We start from the raw sequence: 16249 nt of genomic DNA on the forward strand, positions 1-16249 counted from the left end.
TTTACCTTATATCAGTCTTCTTTTAGATACATTTTAAAATCTCAATGTTCCCTCTATTTACATGACAATCATTACACAAGTGTATTAAAAGGCACCACCATTATCACTACAAATAAAATACCTACAATTTAAATCACACACAAATTACATTTCAGCAGTAAAGCTGCTATGTAAATGCTACAATAATGTCCTATGAGTGCAAAACGTTCATACCATTATACAGTGCTTAATAGAATCAAAGTACATCTTTAAATGCACTGTTTCCAAACATGTTATTGTTATTTATACAGCTGTTGTGATAATCATACTTTGTATGTGGTATTTACAATACAGTTTTGGTATGCATGGATTTCTTTTGGACTTACAAATATATTCTGGTCACCCTATTTGGTTTAAATGAAATTAATATTTGCAATTGTTTGTTTTTTGTTTTCCAATGATCTCTTTCTTGACATACTGACTACTAACATTATAGTTGAAGTCTTGTCCAATTTGTGTATCAATTCAATTGCCACATATTTTTACTTTTTTAGCAGTAAACCAACATTCATTTAACAAGGAAATATTTTCATTACTCTCACATCAATCACAAAACTGCATTTTTAATTAATGTTTTTAAACATCATCTGAGAGTTTTTCATTATTAGTAATAGACAAATTTTGGAGGAAATTTGTTATTCATGTATGTACAATTCTATTTATTTTAGGTTACCATTCACTCCCTACATTGTTCATTTAATAGTTTTTAACACTACCCCATTTTGATTTTATTTTTCATTTTTTTACATGTACAACATTCTAATGATGCAAGACTGGTTATGGGTGAAGAGAACATTGTTTTACAAGTTATTATGAACACGTTGAAGACTTTAAAAGGACATATAAAACGAAAGGGGAAAAAAGGACAAAATATTTGACAAATCGGCAGTAGAGCAGTGGAGTTGAGTGGCAGCTACTGAAAGCCAAGTAGGAACCATTGGATCACTGGCTGTGTGTTTCTTACTGAAAGAAATGGTATGGTGGTATACTACAGTAGATTGGGTACAGAAAGGAATCAGACATAATTTAAGCAGGATGAACAGGACCTGCCTAACATTTAATAGGGTGAGGCTGTTCATTATGTCTTCATAATCATACCTATTCCTTCTGCTTTAACAGATTGCACTTCTTAAACTGCAGTTACTTTAAATATAAGAACCTCTATGATTTGTCTGACTCTTGTTGAACACTGCTTTGTAGTGTTTATATGCTTGTATTTAACTTTATTAACTATTAGTTGCCATGTAATTTTCTAAATGCTTTAAACAAGCAAAATCTTTGTAATTTTGTGGGAAAAATAGCTAGTTAAATAAGTGTTTATTGAATATTTTTGGTCTCTTATTTGGCTATTATGCATTTTTCAAATGGCTACTCCCTATTATAAATCTATTTTTTTAGTTTTGCAGTTTGAATGTCATTACAGTACTATATATATATATAAATAAACAGTGACAATTTGCCAGTCCTTAGGAGACAGGTGCTCGGGTCATACAGAAATTTTGATGGTATAGGGCAAGAGACACCAGATGCCTCAGAGTGTGCTTTTCTCTTAGGGTTCAGTTTGGGTAAGGCCAAGTTCTATAAGGTTTCCAGAAATGCCCTGGCATTGGTTAACTGCCTACCAAGGTGAGGAAATGCCAAGTTGGGGGAGAAGACTGCAGATAATTTAACATAGTGAAAGACAGAAGCTATGTAATATAAATGTTCTAGTAATAAGTCTACTAGCATTGGTAATGTGACCAATGACAAAACACAACTGAAATTGAAGAACAAAGAGAAAAAAAGCAAAAATACAAGAAGTGCCAAACAATACAAACAAATGGCAAAATTACTTGGAAACTTATTCTATTTATGTACAGACTGACATCTGAAAATGACTTGAAAAATAGTATAAAGTGTATGTTTAATCAGCTTTTATCATAAATTATTTTAAAATAAGGTCAGGTATTCACAGATTTTGTTCTTTAAATATTTCTACTCTTCAAAAGTTGCACTTTTGGAGATGGAAATGTGGTATCTTTTTACTTATAGAGTTCAAACCTTCTCAACGTTTACCAGATCTGGCTTCACAAATGCAATAAATAACTTAGGCATTGCCCCTTTTTATTTGTACTCCAGATGTTATATAAAACAATGATCTGCTGTTTATTCTAATATTTTCTGCATATTTTGTTCTCACAAGGTGTACTTTTCACCTCTAATCCTCTATTGTGTAATTACATTGAACAATGTTTCTTTTGAAATTAAATATAGCTTTCCAAAATGAATTAATTTTTCATCATTACTTCAGTTCTTATCTTTTAAAAATTAATTTCTAAAGCTAATTAATATATGAAATCTTAAATTTTTCTTACCACATTAGAGGTGTCCAATTTCTTCCTTCTAGCAAGGTCAGTGATATTATTTCCATTGTAGTTGATGCTTTCCATACAACCTTTGAAATTTTTCCTGCTGCTCGAACTTGGTTTTCCAGAGAAAGGCATTCCACCAAAGCTAAGCTGTTTAAGACAAACAAACTAATTCATTGTACCTGTAAGTTAGGACTGTAAGCCATATGCTTACAACTAAGAACTTTGTTATATTTATGTAAAGAATAAAAAGTAACATCAGTAAGCATTAATATCACTTAAAAACCTCTGAATATGAGAGGCCCTATATGTTTTCATCATCATACAAAGATTTTCCATAAAATATCACATCCAATTTAAACTCATGTAGGGAATAAACCAAACATATTTTATTCAAATACTATTACATATAAATTTATATGTTACAACAAAAACACATGCAAGCTACAATTAAGCACTTTTCACTTACATTCATTGCTATACAATTAGAAAAACTTAAAAACACACAAACAACCACCATTAATCAAGGTACTCCATGTTTAACACTGAGCATATATTACTGCATCAGTTTAGATAGATAGATAGAGATAGAGATAGATAGATGCTTTATTAATACCAAGGGGAAATTCACATACTCCAGCAGCAGCATACTGATAAAAAAACATTACATTAAAGAATGATAAAAATGCAGGTACAGTATAACAGACAATAACTTTGTATAATGTTAACGTTTACCCCGGGGTGGAATTGAAGAGTCGCATAGTGTGGGTGAGGAACGATCTCCTCAGTCTGTCAGTGGAGCAGGACAGTGACAGCAGTCTGTCGCTGAAGCTGCTCCTCTGTCTGGAGATGATACTGTTTAGTGGATGCAGTGGATTCTCCATGATTGACAGGAGCCTTCTCAGCCCCCGTCGCTCTGACACAGATGTCAAACTGTCCAGCTTTGTGCCTACAATAGAGCCTGCCTTCCTCACCAAGTATTGAAGCTTTACAGTATTACATATGGATTATTATACTGTGGCTGTGACACATTTAAACTTACAGAGCTATGCAATTAAGATGCTTTGAAGTATATTAACATTTTTAAACTCTGGGATAATTAAAGAATATTTAAACAGTTCATTGCAGAAAAGTGAGAGGATCATAGAGATTGAATTAAATAAACAGCATCTGGTTATCGTCTTGCATTTATCTTTATGAACTCAATAGCAATATTTGCGCCTTTATGCAACTAGAACTTGCCCTGTATTTTTAGTTGTGCTGCAAGCAACATCAAGAGGAGTTTCAGGTTACAGAAGAACATCTTAGGATTAAGGAATAAACAGCTATATTTCCCCAAGGCATAACAAACTGTATATAGCATGGCTGATCCATATTTTAATATCTCTATTTCTTCCTCCATAAAATATCTCACTATGTTATCAAATTGACAATGGACACTGAATAGCTGTTTGTCTTTATTTTACCTTACTTTGTTCCAACCTTAAGTGCACTACAATTGATTTAGTTTGTTATTTGTACTTTTAAAATAAGAGTTTTGCTTTTATAATTTTTCTGTTATTTACAGATTTAATAATATACTTTTAACTGTGTTAATTTTCTGTTTTTAAAACTTGTCGGTATTAATGCAGCCATTTTAAATTTACTTCAAACAATGCAAAATTTCTGTTTAATTATTATTAAATCATTTCTGTTCATATATTTTGACAATTATTTCTCTTTAACATGTTGTATGCCTAGATGATAAAATTCTTTATATGGTATCAGCCAAAACACAAAAATTCAATTATAATTCTTTATTAAGCAGATACTTTGACCCAAGGTCACTAACACCACCATACATACAATATATGGGCAAAAAAGTACAAAATTAACAACTAATAGAGAATAAGGACATTTAAGATAAAGCATACATGTTCAGTACTGCAGTTAGTTCTAGGACTGGAAGATCAATATGTAAAATGGTAAAACACAGACACAACATTAGTCCACAATTAAGTTAGTGGTATTTGAACACAAATGTGCTATACAGTCTTGGCCAAAAGATTTGAGAATGACACAAGTATTGGTTTTCACAAAGTATGCTGCTTCAGTGTTTTAAGATCTTTTTGTCAGATGTTTCTATGGTATACTAAAGTATAACTGCAAGCATTTCATAACTTTCAGAGGCTTTTATTGACATTTACATTAAGTTTATGCAAAGAGTCAATTTTTGCAGTGTTGGCCCTTATTTTTCAAGACCTCTGCAATTTTCCCTGGCATGATGTCAATCAACTTCTGGGCCACATCCTGACTGATGGCAGCCAGTTCTTGTAAAATCAATGCTTGGAGTTTGTCAGAAATTGTGGGTCTTTGTTTGTCCACCCACCTCTTGAGGATTAACCACAAGTTCTCAATGGGATTAAGGTCCAAAGGGTTTCCTTGAGGTTGTATGTGAGCGAGGGGAACCCGCAGTGCTTGAAAGTCCTTGTGGCGTACGAGTTGTCCCGGGCGCAGTGCGAAGTGGAGGTGGTGAGCCATGACGAGTGCATTGTGCCATTTCTTGGGAATTCAAAGCTTCCTGCACTGTTGCTGGACAACGGGAACTTCCTGTTTTCTTCAAATGTCATTTGTCGATACTACCTGACGTCGGGTGGAGATGAGTCGAGCACCACTGTGGACCAGTGGCTGGAGTGGGAGACGCTGGATCTGCAGCCTGTTGCCCTGCGCCTGGTTGTTCTGCTGGACAAGAAGAGCGAGGCACTGGAAAGTCTCTGGTCGAGTCTGTCCTATATCGAGCAGAGCTTACAGAGGACTGGAAAGACCTGTCTGACATCAGATGAACCTTCGGCCGCAGATGTCGTTTTGTGGGGGACTCTGTATCCACTTCTTTCTGAGCCCATCTTGGCACAGCCACTTATGTAGTGTGGAATGGAAAAATACAGCTTGTCCCTGTGACATTTAGCAGTTACAAAATGTGTATGTGACATTTCTATGTATACCCTTGTGTGAGGTACAGAGTGTACTGGGTGAGCAGGTCAAAGGAATCTGCCCAGCACAAGTCTGTTATTATAGTTCCTGTTTGTCTCAGAATCTGCCCTTTAACCAGTTTTTTATTATAGTTCCTGTTTTTAAAGCTCCAAATAAGGTAACTTCTTCTTTTTTATTTTGTCAGCAGTAAGAAATATGTACCGCCGCCTCTATTTTTGGTATAATAATGTCATTTTGCTCAACTCTGTAAGCTATAAAAGAGCAAAGAATTTCCTGTACGAGGGCTTCTCTAGTCTAGGTGCAATAAAGTGTATATTACTGATTAATTTTATCTGGTGTGAGACTCCTACTCTGTCCGGGAAATAATGAATAAAAGAAAAATCGTCCACAGTTTTTTGGCGCCCGAACGCGGGGCAGGAGACGATCGGCTGACTCCTTGATCGGTACCGCCTTATGGATCTGTCTTCTTTGAAGCAGACTGCCGCTACTGTGTGCACCGGCAGCAGAGTAAACAGCTCCGATAAAAGTTAGGACTGTCCTGTCCTAGGACGGCTTCTGAGTGAGAAGTCCCCGGTCTCCTCCTGACTCGAGTGGAGTACTCTGCGTTGCGCACAGACTAAATGCCTAGACTAGGGTAAGTACCGCCGGGGTTTCCTTGGTGGTGGGTATGATAAGAGTGATAAGTAACTGACAGTTTTTTAAACTGACACTAGCGGCCCAGGATATTAATTATCTACTTGAGGTTTTTTAATTAACTGTTGGGAAAGGATGTAGGAGTCCGAACTGGGATATTAGTGGGATAGGCATTGGGACGGTTAAAAGGTGCGTGGCACACCTAAGGTAAAGAGCCCATTGCCCGTCAAAGGTCAGTCACGGACAAAGACGGTTAACAGTTAGGTAATTTAAGAGAAAAGGAAATCGAGTAGGAAAAGAACAGTGTACACTGAATATAGTTTCAGGAAAAGAAACTAGAAAATAAAAGATATAGTTTCAGGGGAAGAAACTAGGACAATAAAAGAAAATGGGTTCCGCTAGTAGTAAAAAAGTTAAGCAGGGGTCTGATGGGTCTAAGGGGTCTAAGTTTATACTGGAAGGACTGTTTTCGGAGGATCAACAGACGTCGCGGAAAAATGGGTCACCTAGGAAACTAATTGAGAAAAAGACAGGCTTAGATTTTAAAAAGGCATGTAAGAAGTGGAATAAACAGAGCGGTGGGCGTTGGCCATTAGAAGGCACCGTGATACGAGTGAGATTCAGGAAATAAGGAAAATATTGGTTGTTGCAAGGGAGGTCCGTATCGCATGGATATGTTTGATAGATGGGAATTGGTTATAAAAGATCGAAATTTAGAGGCGATCACTAGACAGAATGAGGTTCTGAGAGCCAATGAAGTTAAGGCCAGAAAAGAAAAAGATGAATTGCTTTTAGTTTTACAAACAGCCCAACCACCTGACAACCATTCAAAAAAGAAAAAGAAACGTCTATACCCTATATTATATGGTTCTGGGACTCAGGCTCCCGAACCCCACCCTATGATTCTCCAGGAGGTTCAGAAGGAGGAGGAGGTAGAGGAGAACCACTAGAAATAAAACCCGAGCCCCTTATCGGACACAAGGGAGTTACCACCCGAAGACAGGCTAAGACACAGGCACCTTTCAATCCCTTACACGATGACCGACCCCATGTGTTTAAATCCTCTGTTCCACTTTCCCCCACTGCCCCTGACCCCGAGTTCCCTCCATCTACTTCTTTCCCATTAATGCAGATCCCTAATCCCCGGCATAATCCCAATCAACCTACTGGTGACCAGAATCCCTTGACAATTTCCATTTCCCATATTTGGGACTTAAGTGAGCTAAAAGAGGTGGTCAGCTCCTTAGTTGACCCTAAAAAGGAGGGGGACTGAAATTTTTTGAACAATTAGAACAGTTGGACAGCATGTATAAACCAAACGCTGCTGAATGGACACAGGTCCTTCGTCGTAAATTGGGTCCAACTTGGGCTTCTGTTAATCATGGTACTGATAATAATGGACAACCGTGGACTTGGCGTGAGACCTTCCATCGAGGAGATGGTCAGAATGGAGATGCAGATTTTCAAACTCAGTGGCGTCTACTGAAAGCGAATTTAGATGACAAGTATAAAAAGGGCACTGACTGGGCTTTGATTTCTGCTGCAAAACAGAAAAAAGATGAGACTGTGGATGAATGGGGACTTAGGATTCGAGATTTGATGGCTACCCATTCGGGCATAGAGCGGGCTGAGGACCACGCGTGCAGCCGTGCCTCCTTTGTCTCCGGTCTCCGTTCAGACATCCAATCTAAAGTCCGTATCTCATGCATTGGCTGGGAATCGGCTGCCTTTGAAGAGGTTAAGCGACATGCTGAACATGCTGAAAGGCAGACATTGCACAAGCAAGAACAGACCCAAGCTAAGTTGGTGGCTGCGCAACTAAATTACTACACTGGTGGACGAGGAGGCTTCACCGGTCCACGCGGTGCCCGGGGAGGCTCCCGAGGAAGAGGACGCGGCCGGGGTCGAGGTGGTTTTACCTCTTTGCAAGACCCTTCTCAACAACAACAGCTCCCCACTCCTTACTATTGCTATAATTGTGGTCAGCCAGGCCATTATAAAAGAGACTGTCCAAATCGTCAGATTAAGCCTCTTTTGACTACCCCCGGAGATGAATTTACACCCGGTTTCCCCGAAAACCAAGGCTGGCCCTAGGAACCTCTAGCCACTCCATGTTTCCCTTCTTGACTGTGGATCCTGAGGATGATCCTCTTTTATCTCTGCATGTTAATGGACAAAAGACTATTTTTCTAGTTGACACTGGCGCTACGCGCTCTACTCTTTCTCTGGCTAAGGTCCCTGCCTCGGATGACACAATTACTGTTCTGACAGCCTCTGGACAACCACATTGCCTTAAAGTTTCACTCCCACTCCCTGTCCAAAATTCTCCTTCTGGTCCATCCATACTACACCGTTTCCTCCTTAATTCACTTTGCCCTGTTAACCTCTTGGGACGTGACCTCATGACTAAACTTTCCCTATCGATTACTATGACCACCAAAGGCTTTAACTGTTCCACCCCTATGATTCTTTTTCAATCCTCTCACCCAACACCTTCCTTTGCAGCTTGGACTCTTTCCATTTCCCCACACACCATTTTATTAAAAGCCCTTAGTTCATTCCCTTCCTGCTTGTTTCCCCATCTCCAGGTCCCTGACACCCTTCACTGTACTGCCCAATACTTCCCTGCTGAAGTTGATACCCCTTGGTTGGAATCTTTTCTTTCCTCAGCTCCCACACCGCAAATTATACTTGTTCCCTGTTTATTCCTGTCCTCCACCAAAGCTGCTACATCTGTCCATCTCACCCCTTCCCAGCAAATTTACTATTTGGGTGACTCTGTCCCTCATATTTCTCTTGCCAAATCGCATGACACCCAGTGGGTGCAAATTGGACCTTGGGTTCAACACTGTCTTGACCGGACAGATTGGCAATATAGTTGCCCTGGTGTCTTCGACACCTCTGACCATTTAATTACAAAGGTTGTTCTCCAAACTGATTTTTTAGTCAATCGTAGTCTCTGCACACCTTCCCCGTCATGTTCTGTTTTTCCCTTACAAGTTACATTTCCTCCATTGCCTTGGCTCGCAGATATCCCATCCTGCCTATGGTCTCAGGATAAAAACGATTTTGGCAGAATAGCCCATTGTGAACCTCTGGTGATCTACCCAAAATCCTCCTTCCGTGCTTTTACTTTTCAAAACCGCCGTTGGACTTGGACTGTTATGCCTCAGGGCTACACTGAGTCTCCTTGTGTGTATGGACAAGCGCTTGCTCAAAATCTTGAGGGTTTTGGCCAGACCGTGGTTCCACATTAATTCAATATGTTGATGATATCATGCTCTGCAGTGATTCGCAGGAATCATGTGAAACGGACACAATGAAATTACTTCTTTTCTTGGCTGAAAATGGCCATAAAGTGTCCAAAGCTAAATTACAATTGGTACAAACAACTGTTAAATATGTAGGTCATGACATTACTAATGGCACAAGAGCTCTCTCCACTAGTCGCATTACAACCATTCAGAATCTTCCTAGACCGGTCACTAAACAACAGGTTATGTCTGTCCTAGGCATTCTTGGATATTGTCGACAATGGATCCTTAACTTTTCGGCACGTGCTCAGCCACTGCAAGATCTGGCCAACACTCCCGGCCTTCCCTTATCTGGCCACGTTCCTGGACTCCTGATGCTGAGACCGCATTTTCTGACCTAAAGACTGCCCTCCTTTCTGCCCCCGCCCTCGGTTTACCTGATTATTCTCGTCCATTCACATTGTTTGTGGACGAAAAGGGGGGATATATGAATGCCGTGTTGACTCAAATACATGGAGACAAACAAAGGCCTGTTGCATAAAAAATTAGACCCAGTTGCAGCTGCTCTTTCTCCCTGTCTAAGAGCAGTTGCTGCTGCCACAGAAGCAGTCTTAGCTAGCACCGATATAGTACTCATGAGTCCACTGACAGTTAAAGTTCCGCATGCAGTTCATTCCATTTTAGTACAAGCAAAAACTTCTCATCTAACCACAGCAAGAGCCATCCATTATCAGAACGTTCTTTGCACTCTCTCAAATGTCACAATTGAAAGGTGTTCTACCCTCAATCCGCTACTCTACTCCCGACTAGTGAGGATGGAGAACCGCATGATTGTCAGGAAGTGATTGCTCGAGAAGTTAAGCCGCAATTTGATTTGCAGGAAACTCCATTAGAAACAGGTGAAATCATATTTGTAGATGACTGTTCGTTAAGATTAGAAAATGGAGCTCCGTCGACCAGTTATGCTGTGGTCCAAGGGGACCACCTACTGGAAGCTAACCGAATTACCTCTAGCCTCAGTGCACAAGCAGCTGAACTAATAGCCCTAACTTGAGCATGTCAGCTGTCAGAAGGAAAAGACATAACTATTTACACAGACTCTCGCTATGCTTTTGGAGTCTGCCATGATCACGGGGCATTATGGAAATTAAGGGGTTTTAAGACCAGTACTGGCAAGCCCATTCAACATCAGAAGTTAATTGAATCTCTGTTGGATGCCATAACTAAACCATCTAAATTGGCTATTGTAAAGTGCCAGGCACACACTGGCAAACAGGATCCTGTTAGTAAAGGAAATGAATTGGCTGATTACTTTGCTAAAAGAGCTGCTCATAATAATGTTCCAGTTTCTCTTTTCCAACAGAGTTCGGAGTCGGTTCTAGATAACCAGATGATTTCTTTACAGAGCTCAGCAACGGATCTTGAGAAGAAGAAATGGTCCAAGGAAGGCTCCTTGATTGAAGGTGTTTGGACCCACCGTCAGACTAATAAGCCTTTTCTTCCGAAAGCTTCCTTTCCAGGAATGGCGAAAATAGCCCACGGACTGGACCATGCGGGAAGAGATGCTATGATTCAGGATGTTGAGAAGCATTGGGAAGCAGTAGGGTTTTCTAGTTATGCAGATCAATTCTGTAAGAGATGTGCGCTGTGCCAAAGGTTTAATGTGGGAAAAGGCACGCAGGTAAGTCCCGCCGTTACCCCGAATCCAATGGGACCATTTGAGCATCTCCAAATGGATTTCATCGAATTAACGCCGTCAAAGGGATATCGGTACTGTTTAGTAATTGTCGATGTGTTCTCCCGATGGGTAGAAGCATTCCCTTCTAAGCATAATGATGCCAAAACTGTGGCTAAAGCGTTAATAAAGGAAATGAACTAACCACATGGCTCCAAATTAATGTTCACCACTACTGTACGTATCACCCACAGAGTGGAGGTATAGTTGAAAGATGCAATGGCACTTTGAAGTCAAAATTAGCAAAAATTTGTGAGCAGACAAATCTTTCCTGGCCTGATGCCCTTCCACTGGCCCTGATGGGGCTACGAGGGCGGACACACTGACAATTGGGGCTATCGCCGTTTGAGATTCTTACCGGTAGATCCATGCCAGTTGGTATGGTTATAGGGAATGTGAACCTACATACTGTGGACAATGATCTTCTCTCTAGTCTTTCAGGTCTCCGAGCCTCTCTGAAGGAGGTCCATGAACAAGTGAAGCAAGCCTGGAGATCCACCCCTCCCTCTGAGAATTCGCCTATCCCATTAAGAACCTGGATCCTGGTTCGTGACACCCGCAGGAAACACTGGCACCAACCCAGGTGGCGAGGACCGTTCAAGTTCTTCTGTCAACCCCTCACGCTGTGAAAGTTGAAGGACTACCTGCCTGGATCCACGCATCTCATTGTAAAGATGGCACCATTCCTCTGTCTTTTGATCCTTTTCCGTTTTGTTCTATCTATCCCTGTTCGCACCCGAGAACCACAAGGATTCCGCGTTCTTCAGGGTACTACTCATTCTTTTACCCTGGACTTTTGTTCTGTTGCGTCCTGTACTGGTTCTCCACGTGATTGGACTTCCTCACAAAAATATGTTTGTGTCCCAGAATGTAGCTCATGGAGCGACGTGTTCGCTAACGCCGTAAACCAGGACTGGGGTATAACCCTAGACAAGCTACGCAACATGGTCTAAAGACTCGTTTTTCAATTATAAAAGGACACCCGTATGCTGAAACCTGTAAAGGCAATAATCCTATTTTATGCAATCTTTTAGTAGTTACTATTAAGAATGCTTCTTTACATGATTCTGGCATCTACATTCTTGGTGCCTATGTCTCTGGTACAGATCTGTTGGGAAAGTTCAAGATTGAGGTGTACTCCAATTCCCCACCTCTTCCTCTTTATCTTCTCCTGTTAACGCTTCTTCTTCTTCCAATACTACTTCTCCATTCTCCTCTCTGTCCGTTCTTTCCATAGAATCCACCTTCGAGGTTGAAACTGGGTACGGTGATCGGAACCGTTGGCTGCAATGGGTCCTGTATTCAGCTCGTCAGCTCAATCAATCCGACTGTTATGTGTGTGCCACTGCTCGTCCCCATCTCGCAACCACCCCTTCCCTTTGTCCCATAACTCCTCCAACTCTCTTCCTTGCTTACTTTCCCTTTTTAATACTCCTTCCATTTCTCGAATTCCTCCTGCTCCCTCTCTTCTGTCTTTTCCTCCTTCTCCATTCTTGGTTCACCTCTATGTTCGGCTCCTGGGGGCAATGGTTCAGATCTATTTTTGTCTCCCTTGCTGTTGGAGTTGTTCTACTCCTTCTTGCTGCTTACTTCCTCTTGTCCGCTGTCTCATTGCTCTTGTGTTCCGTTCTGCTCTATCTAAAGCTTACCTCCTACGTCAAGAACAAGTTTTTCTTCTGGCCCCTGAAAGTGATTCCGAAGTTTGACCTGCCAGATTCCTTTTTCTGCTCAAAGGGGTCGAGTGTGGAATGGAAAAATACAGCTTGTCCCTGTGACATTTAGCAGTTACAAAATGTGTATGTGACATTTCTATGTATACCCTTGTGTGAGGTACAGAGTGTACTGGGTGAGCAGGTCAAAGGAATCTGCCCAGCACAAGTCTGTTATTATAGTTCCTGTTTGTCTCAGAATCTGCCCTTTAACCAGTTTTTTATTATAGTTCCTGTTTTTAAAGCTCCAAATAAGGTAACTTCTTCTTTTTTATTTTGTCAGCAGTAAGAAATATGTACCGCCGCCTCTATTTTTGGTATAATAATGTCATTTTGCTCAACTCTGTAAGCTATAAAAGAGCAAAGAATTTCCTGTACGAGGGCTTCTCTAGTCTAGGTGCAATAAAGTGTATATTACTGATTAATTTTATCTGGTGTGAGACTCCTACTCTGTCCGGGAAATAATGAATAAAAGAAGAATCGTCCACAGTAGCGAACTCCCCCAATTGTTGGATGAGGAGCCCGACACACATGAAAAACTCCTACTCATAGGAAAATACTATTATTACGTCCGAAAACCGACAGAACCTTAGACCCAACCTTGATGTCCCCAGATGGAGTTGTTTATACCAGAAGAAGAAATAATCACCTAAGAATTGTTTAACCCAAAAGAATATATATTATAAATCACACCAATAATAAAACTTTATTTAAATGACTCCTTATCCAAAAAATAAACACTAAGTAATAGGCCATCCCCTTTTACCCTTATATAATATAAGAAAGAAAGCAAGTAAGAAAGCCAGAAAAAGAAACAGAGATATATCCTATTTAACAACACCCCCCATACATTCACAATAAATATCCGTAGGAATACACATATATACACATATATACAAATATAAATTAGACACACAGAGTCATAATCCCCACACGTTCCCCATTCCCTTTTATATTAAGTTGATTTAAAGAGTTTAGCCACACAGCCTGGGAAGTCCGTGAATAATCCAGCAATCCAGTCAACTACGTTCCGCTGCCTAGTAAACTGTATTTATAGGTAAAAGGAGCGATCTCACCGGCTTGGCGACGATTCTTCGTTAAAATCTGAAATCCGTCTCACTCGGGAGTCTGAGCGTTAGTGTCCACACAAATACAACTTAAAGCCATGCACTCCGAAGATCCTTTCCGATTAGCCCGCACTCCTTTTTGTTGCGTCCAACCGTAATTTCGGAGCCTTCCGTGCTTTACCAGTCGCTTCTTTTACCAATTCCGTCCTCCTTCCCAGCTACTCCTTTAAACAAACTTTTTTCTTCCTCCGCCCTCCTCGCTTCTTTCCTTTTTCTTCCTTTTTCAAACTACGCGCCTCCTTGCCTTTTAAGGACGATTTACGTCACATCAAAGCTATTTTAGCTAGGACCCACAGTCGCTGTTTGGACCCCTATTCCCCTTAAAGAAATATCCCACAGTCAATAATTCCTCTGGACATAATCTCTAAAGGAAGCACGTGGCAGAAACAGTTAAAAGCATACACAACAATAAAAATATGTGACAGCCGTTACACTGGCCATGGAACCAAAATTTTAAAGTTTTGTTCCCTGAGTCACTTTTGCTTTATGGCATGGTGCTCCATCATGTTGGATGTTTGTCACCAAACTGTACTTGAATGGTTGAGAGAAGTTTCTCTCGGAAGATGTCTTGGTACTATTCTTTAGTCATGGCTGTGTTCTTAGGCAAAATTGTGAGAGAGCCCACTCCCTTGGCTGAGAAGCAACCCCACACATGAATGGTCTCAGGATGCTTTACTGTTGGCATAACACATAGCTGATGGTAGTGCTTACCTTTTCTTCTCCAGACAATCTTTTTTTCCAGATGTTCCAAATAATCTGTCCTCAGCAGTCCAATCCCTGTACCTTTTGCAGAATATCAATCTGTCCCTGGTGTTTTTCTTAGAAAGAAATGGCTTCTTTGCTGACTCTCTTGACACCATGCCATCCTCCAAAAGTGCTTGCCTCACTCTGCATGCAGATGCATTCACACCTGCCTGCTGCCATTCCTGAGCAAGCTCTGCACTGGTGTTGCCCCAATCCTGCAATCAGTCAACTGAGTCAATGAGTCAATTTTAGGAGATGGTCCTGGTGCTTGCTGGACTTTCTTGAGCACCCTGAGGCCTTCTTCATAACAATTGAGCCTCTCTGATCTAACTCAATCAGCATGACAGAGTGATCTTCAGCCTTGTCCTCGTCAAAACTCTCACCTGTCTTAATGAGAGGATCACTAAAATGATGTCAGCGGGTCTTTTTGTGGCAGGGCTGAAATGCAGTGGAAATGGATTTGTTGGGATTAAGTTCATTTTCATGGCAAATTGAATTCATTGCAATTCATCTGATCACTCTTCATTACATTCTGGAGTATATGCAAATTGCCATCAACAAATTGGCAACAAACTTTGTGAAAATTAATATTTGTGTCATTCTCAAAACCTTTGGCCATGACTGTATGCACTCATCAAAATATTTACAAGGCTAAATGAATTTTTTTTTATGACAAAGCTAACCTTATTATATAAGCCTTTGTGACCACATCTTGCTTAAGAATCCTGTGTAATTTTATAATTAGATACCACACACAGGCATGTTATTAGTGTGCACAAGCCATTCAGAAAGAAATATACCATATACTGTAAATCATAAAAGTTTATTCTAACATTTGGTCTTCCATTATAAAAATAATTAAAATAATTTCATATGTGATATAAAAAAGCTCCATCTGAATGATTAAAGTTACAACTTACTCTCACACCACTAATAAAGCAGATGTGCCCAATCAAAACAACATGAAGTAAATCCTTATTTAATTAATATTAATTCCCCCCAAAATATTGTGCTGCAGGAGGGCACAGATGAGAAGGATTAGCGTTGCACCTCCAACAGTTTGAATCTCACACTACCTGTGTGGCTTTTTCATGTTCTTCCAGTTTATGGACTGGTTATACTTCTGATTCTTAGTTTTCCTAACCCATTTTGAAGATGTGCAAACTAGGTTAACTGGCAACTGTTAGCTGCGTCTGTGTTTATGTGAAAGACCATTTGTTGTGATGGCCTTACATCCTATCTACCGTTGGTGTCTGATAAATTTTCATTAAAGACAGCAGCTAAGAATATACAGGTACTGTGGGGAGTTGCCCAGACCAGCATTGATTGCCAAGAGTGATAGTGCCAATAAGACAGCACGGGAAAAAGGAATGGTGGAACAGAATACAGTGATCCCTCGCTATATCGCGATTCGACTTTCACGGCTTCACTTCATCACGGATTTTATATGTAAGCCTATCTAAATATATTTCACGGATTTTTCACTGGTTCGCGGATTCTGCGGACAATGGGTCTTATAATTTATGGTACATGCTTTCTCAGTTGGTTTGCCCAGTTAATTTCATACAAGGGACACTATTGGCAGATGGCTGAGAAGCTACCCAATCAGAGCACGTATTACAGTATGTATTAAATAAAATTCCTCAATGATATACGATATGCTTCCCGCGCGGTGCTTCGCATACTTAAA

General features: G+C 40.3%; 1 protein-coding gene across 1 annotated transcript in view; it reads right to left on the reverse strand.

Moving 5' to 3' along the window:
- Window positions 1-16249, reverse strand: part of cntnap2a (contactin associated protein 2a) — a 986203-nt gene that overhangs the window by 385079 nt on the left and 584875 nt on the right. The window contains exon 6 of the mRNA XM_039753312.1: window positions 2394-2537. Within this exon, the coding sequence (XP_039609246.1) occupies window positions 2394-2537 (144 nt within the window). The remainder of the gene's footprint in view (window positions 1-2393; window positions 2538-16249) is intronic.

The sequence above is a fragment of the Polypterus senegalus genome, chromosome 5 (assembly GCF_016835505.1).
Source record: "Polypterus senegalus isolate Bchr_013 chromosome 5, ASM1683550v1, whole genome shotgun sequence".
Lineage (NCBI taxonomy): Eukaryota > Metazoa > Chordata > Cladistia > Polypteriformes > Polypteridae > Polypterus > Polypterus senegalus.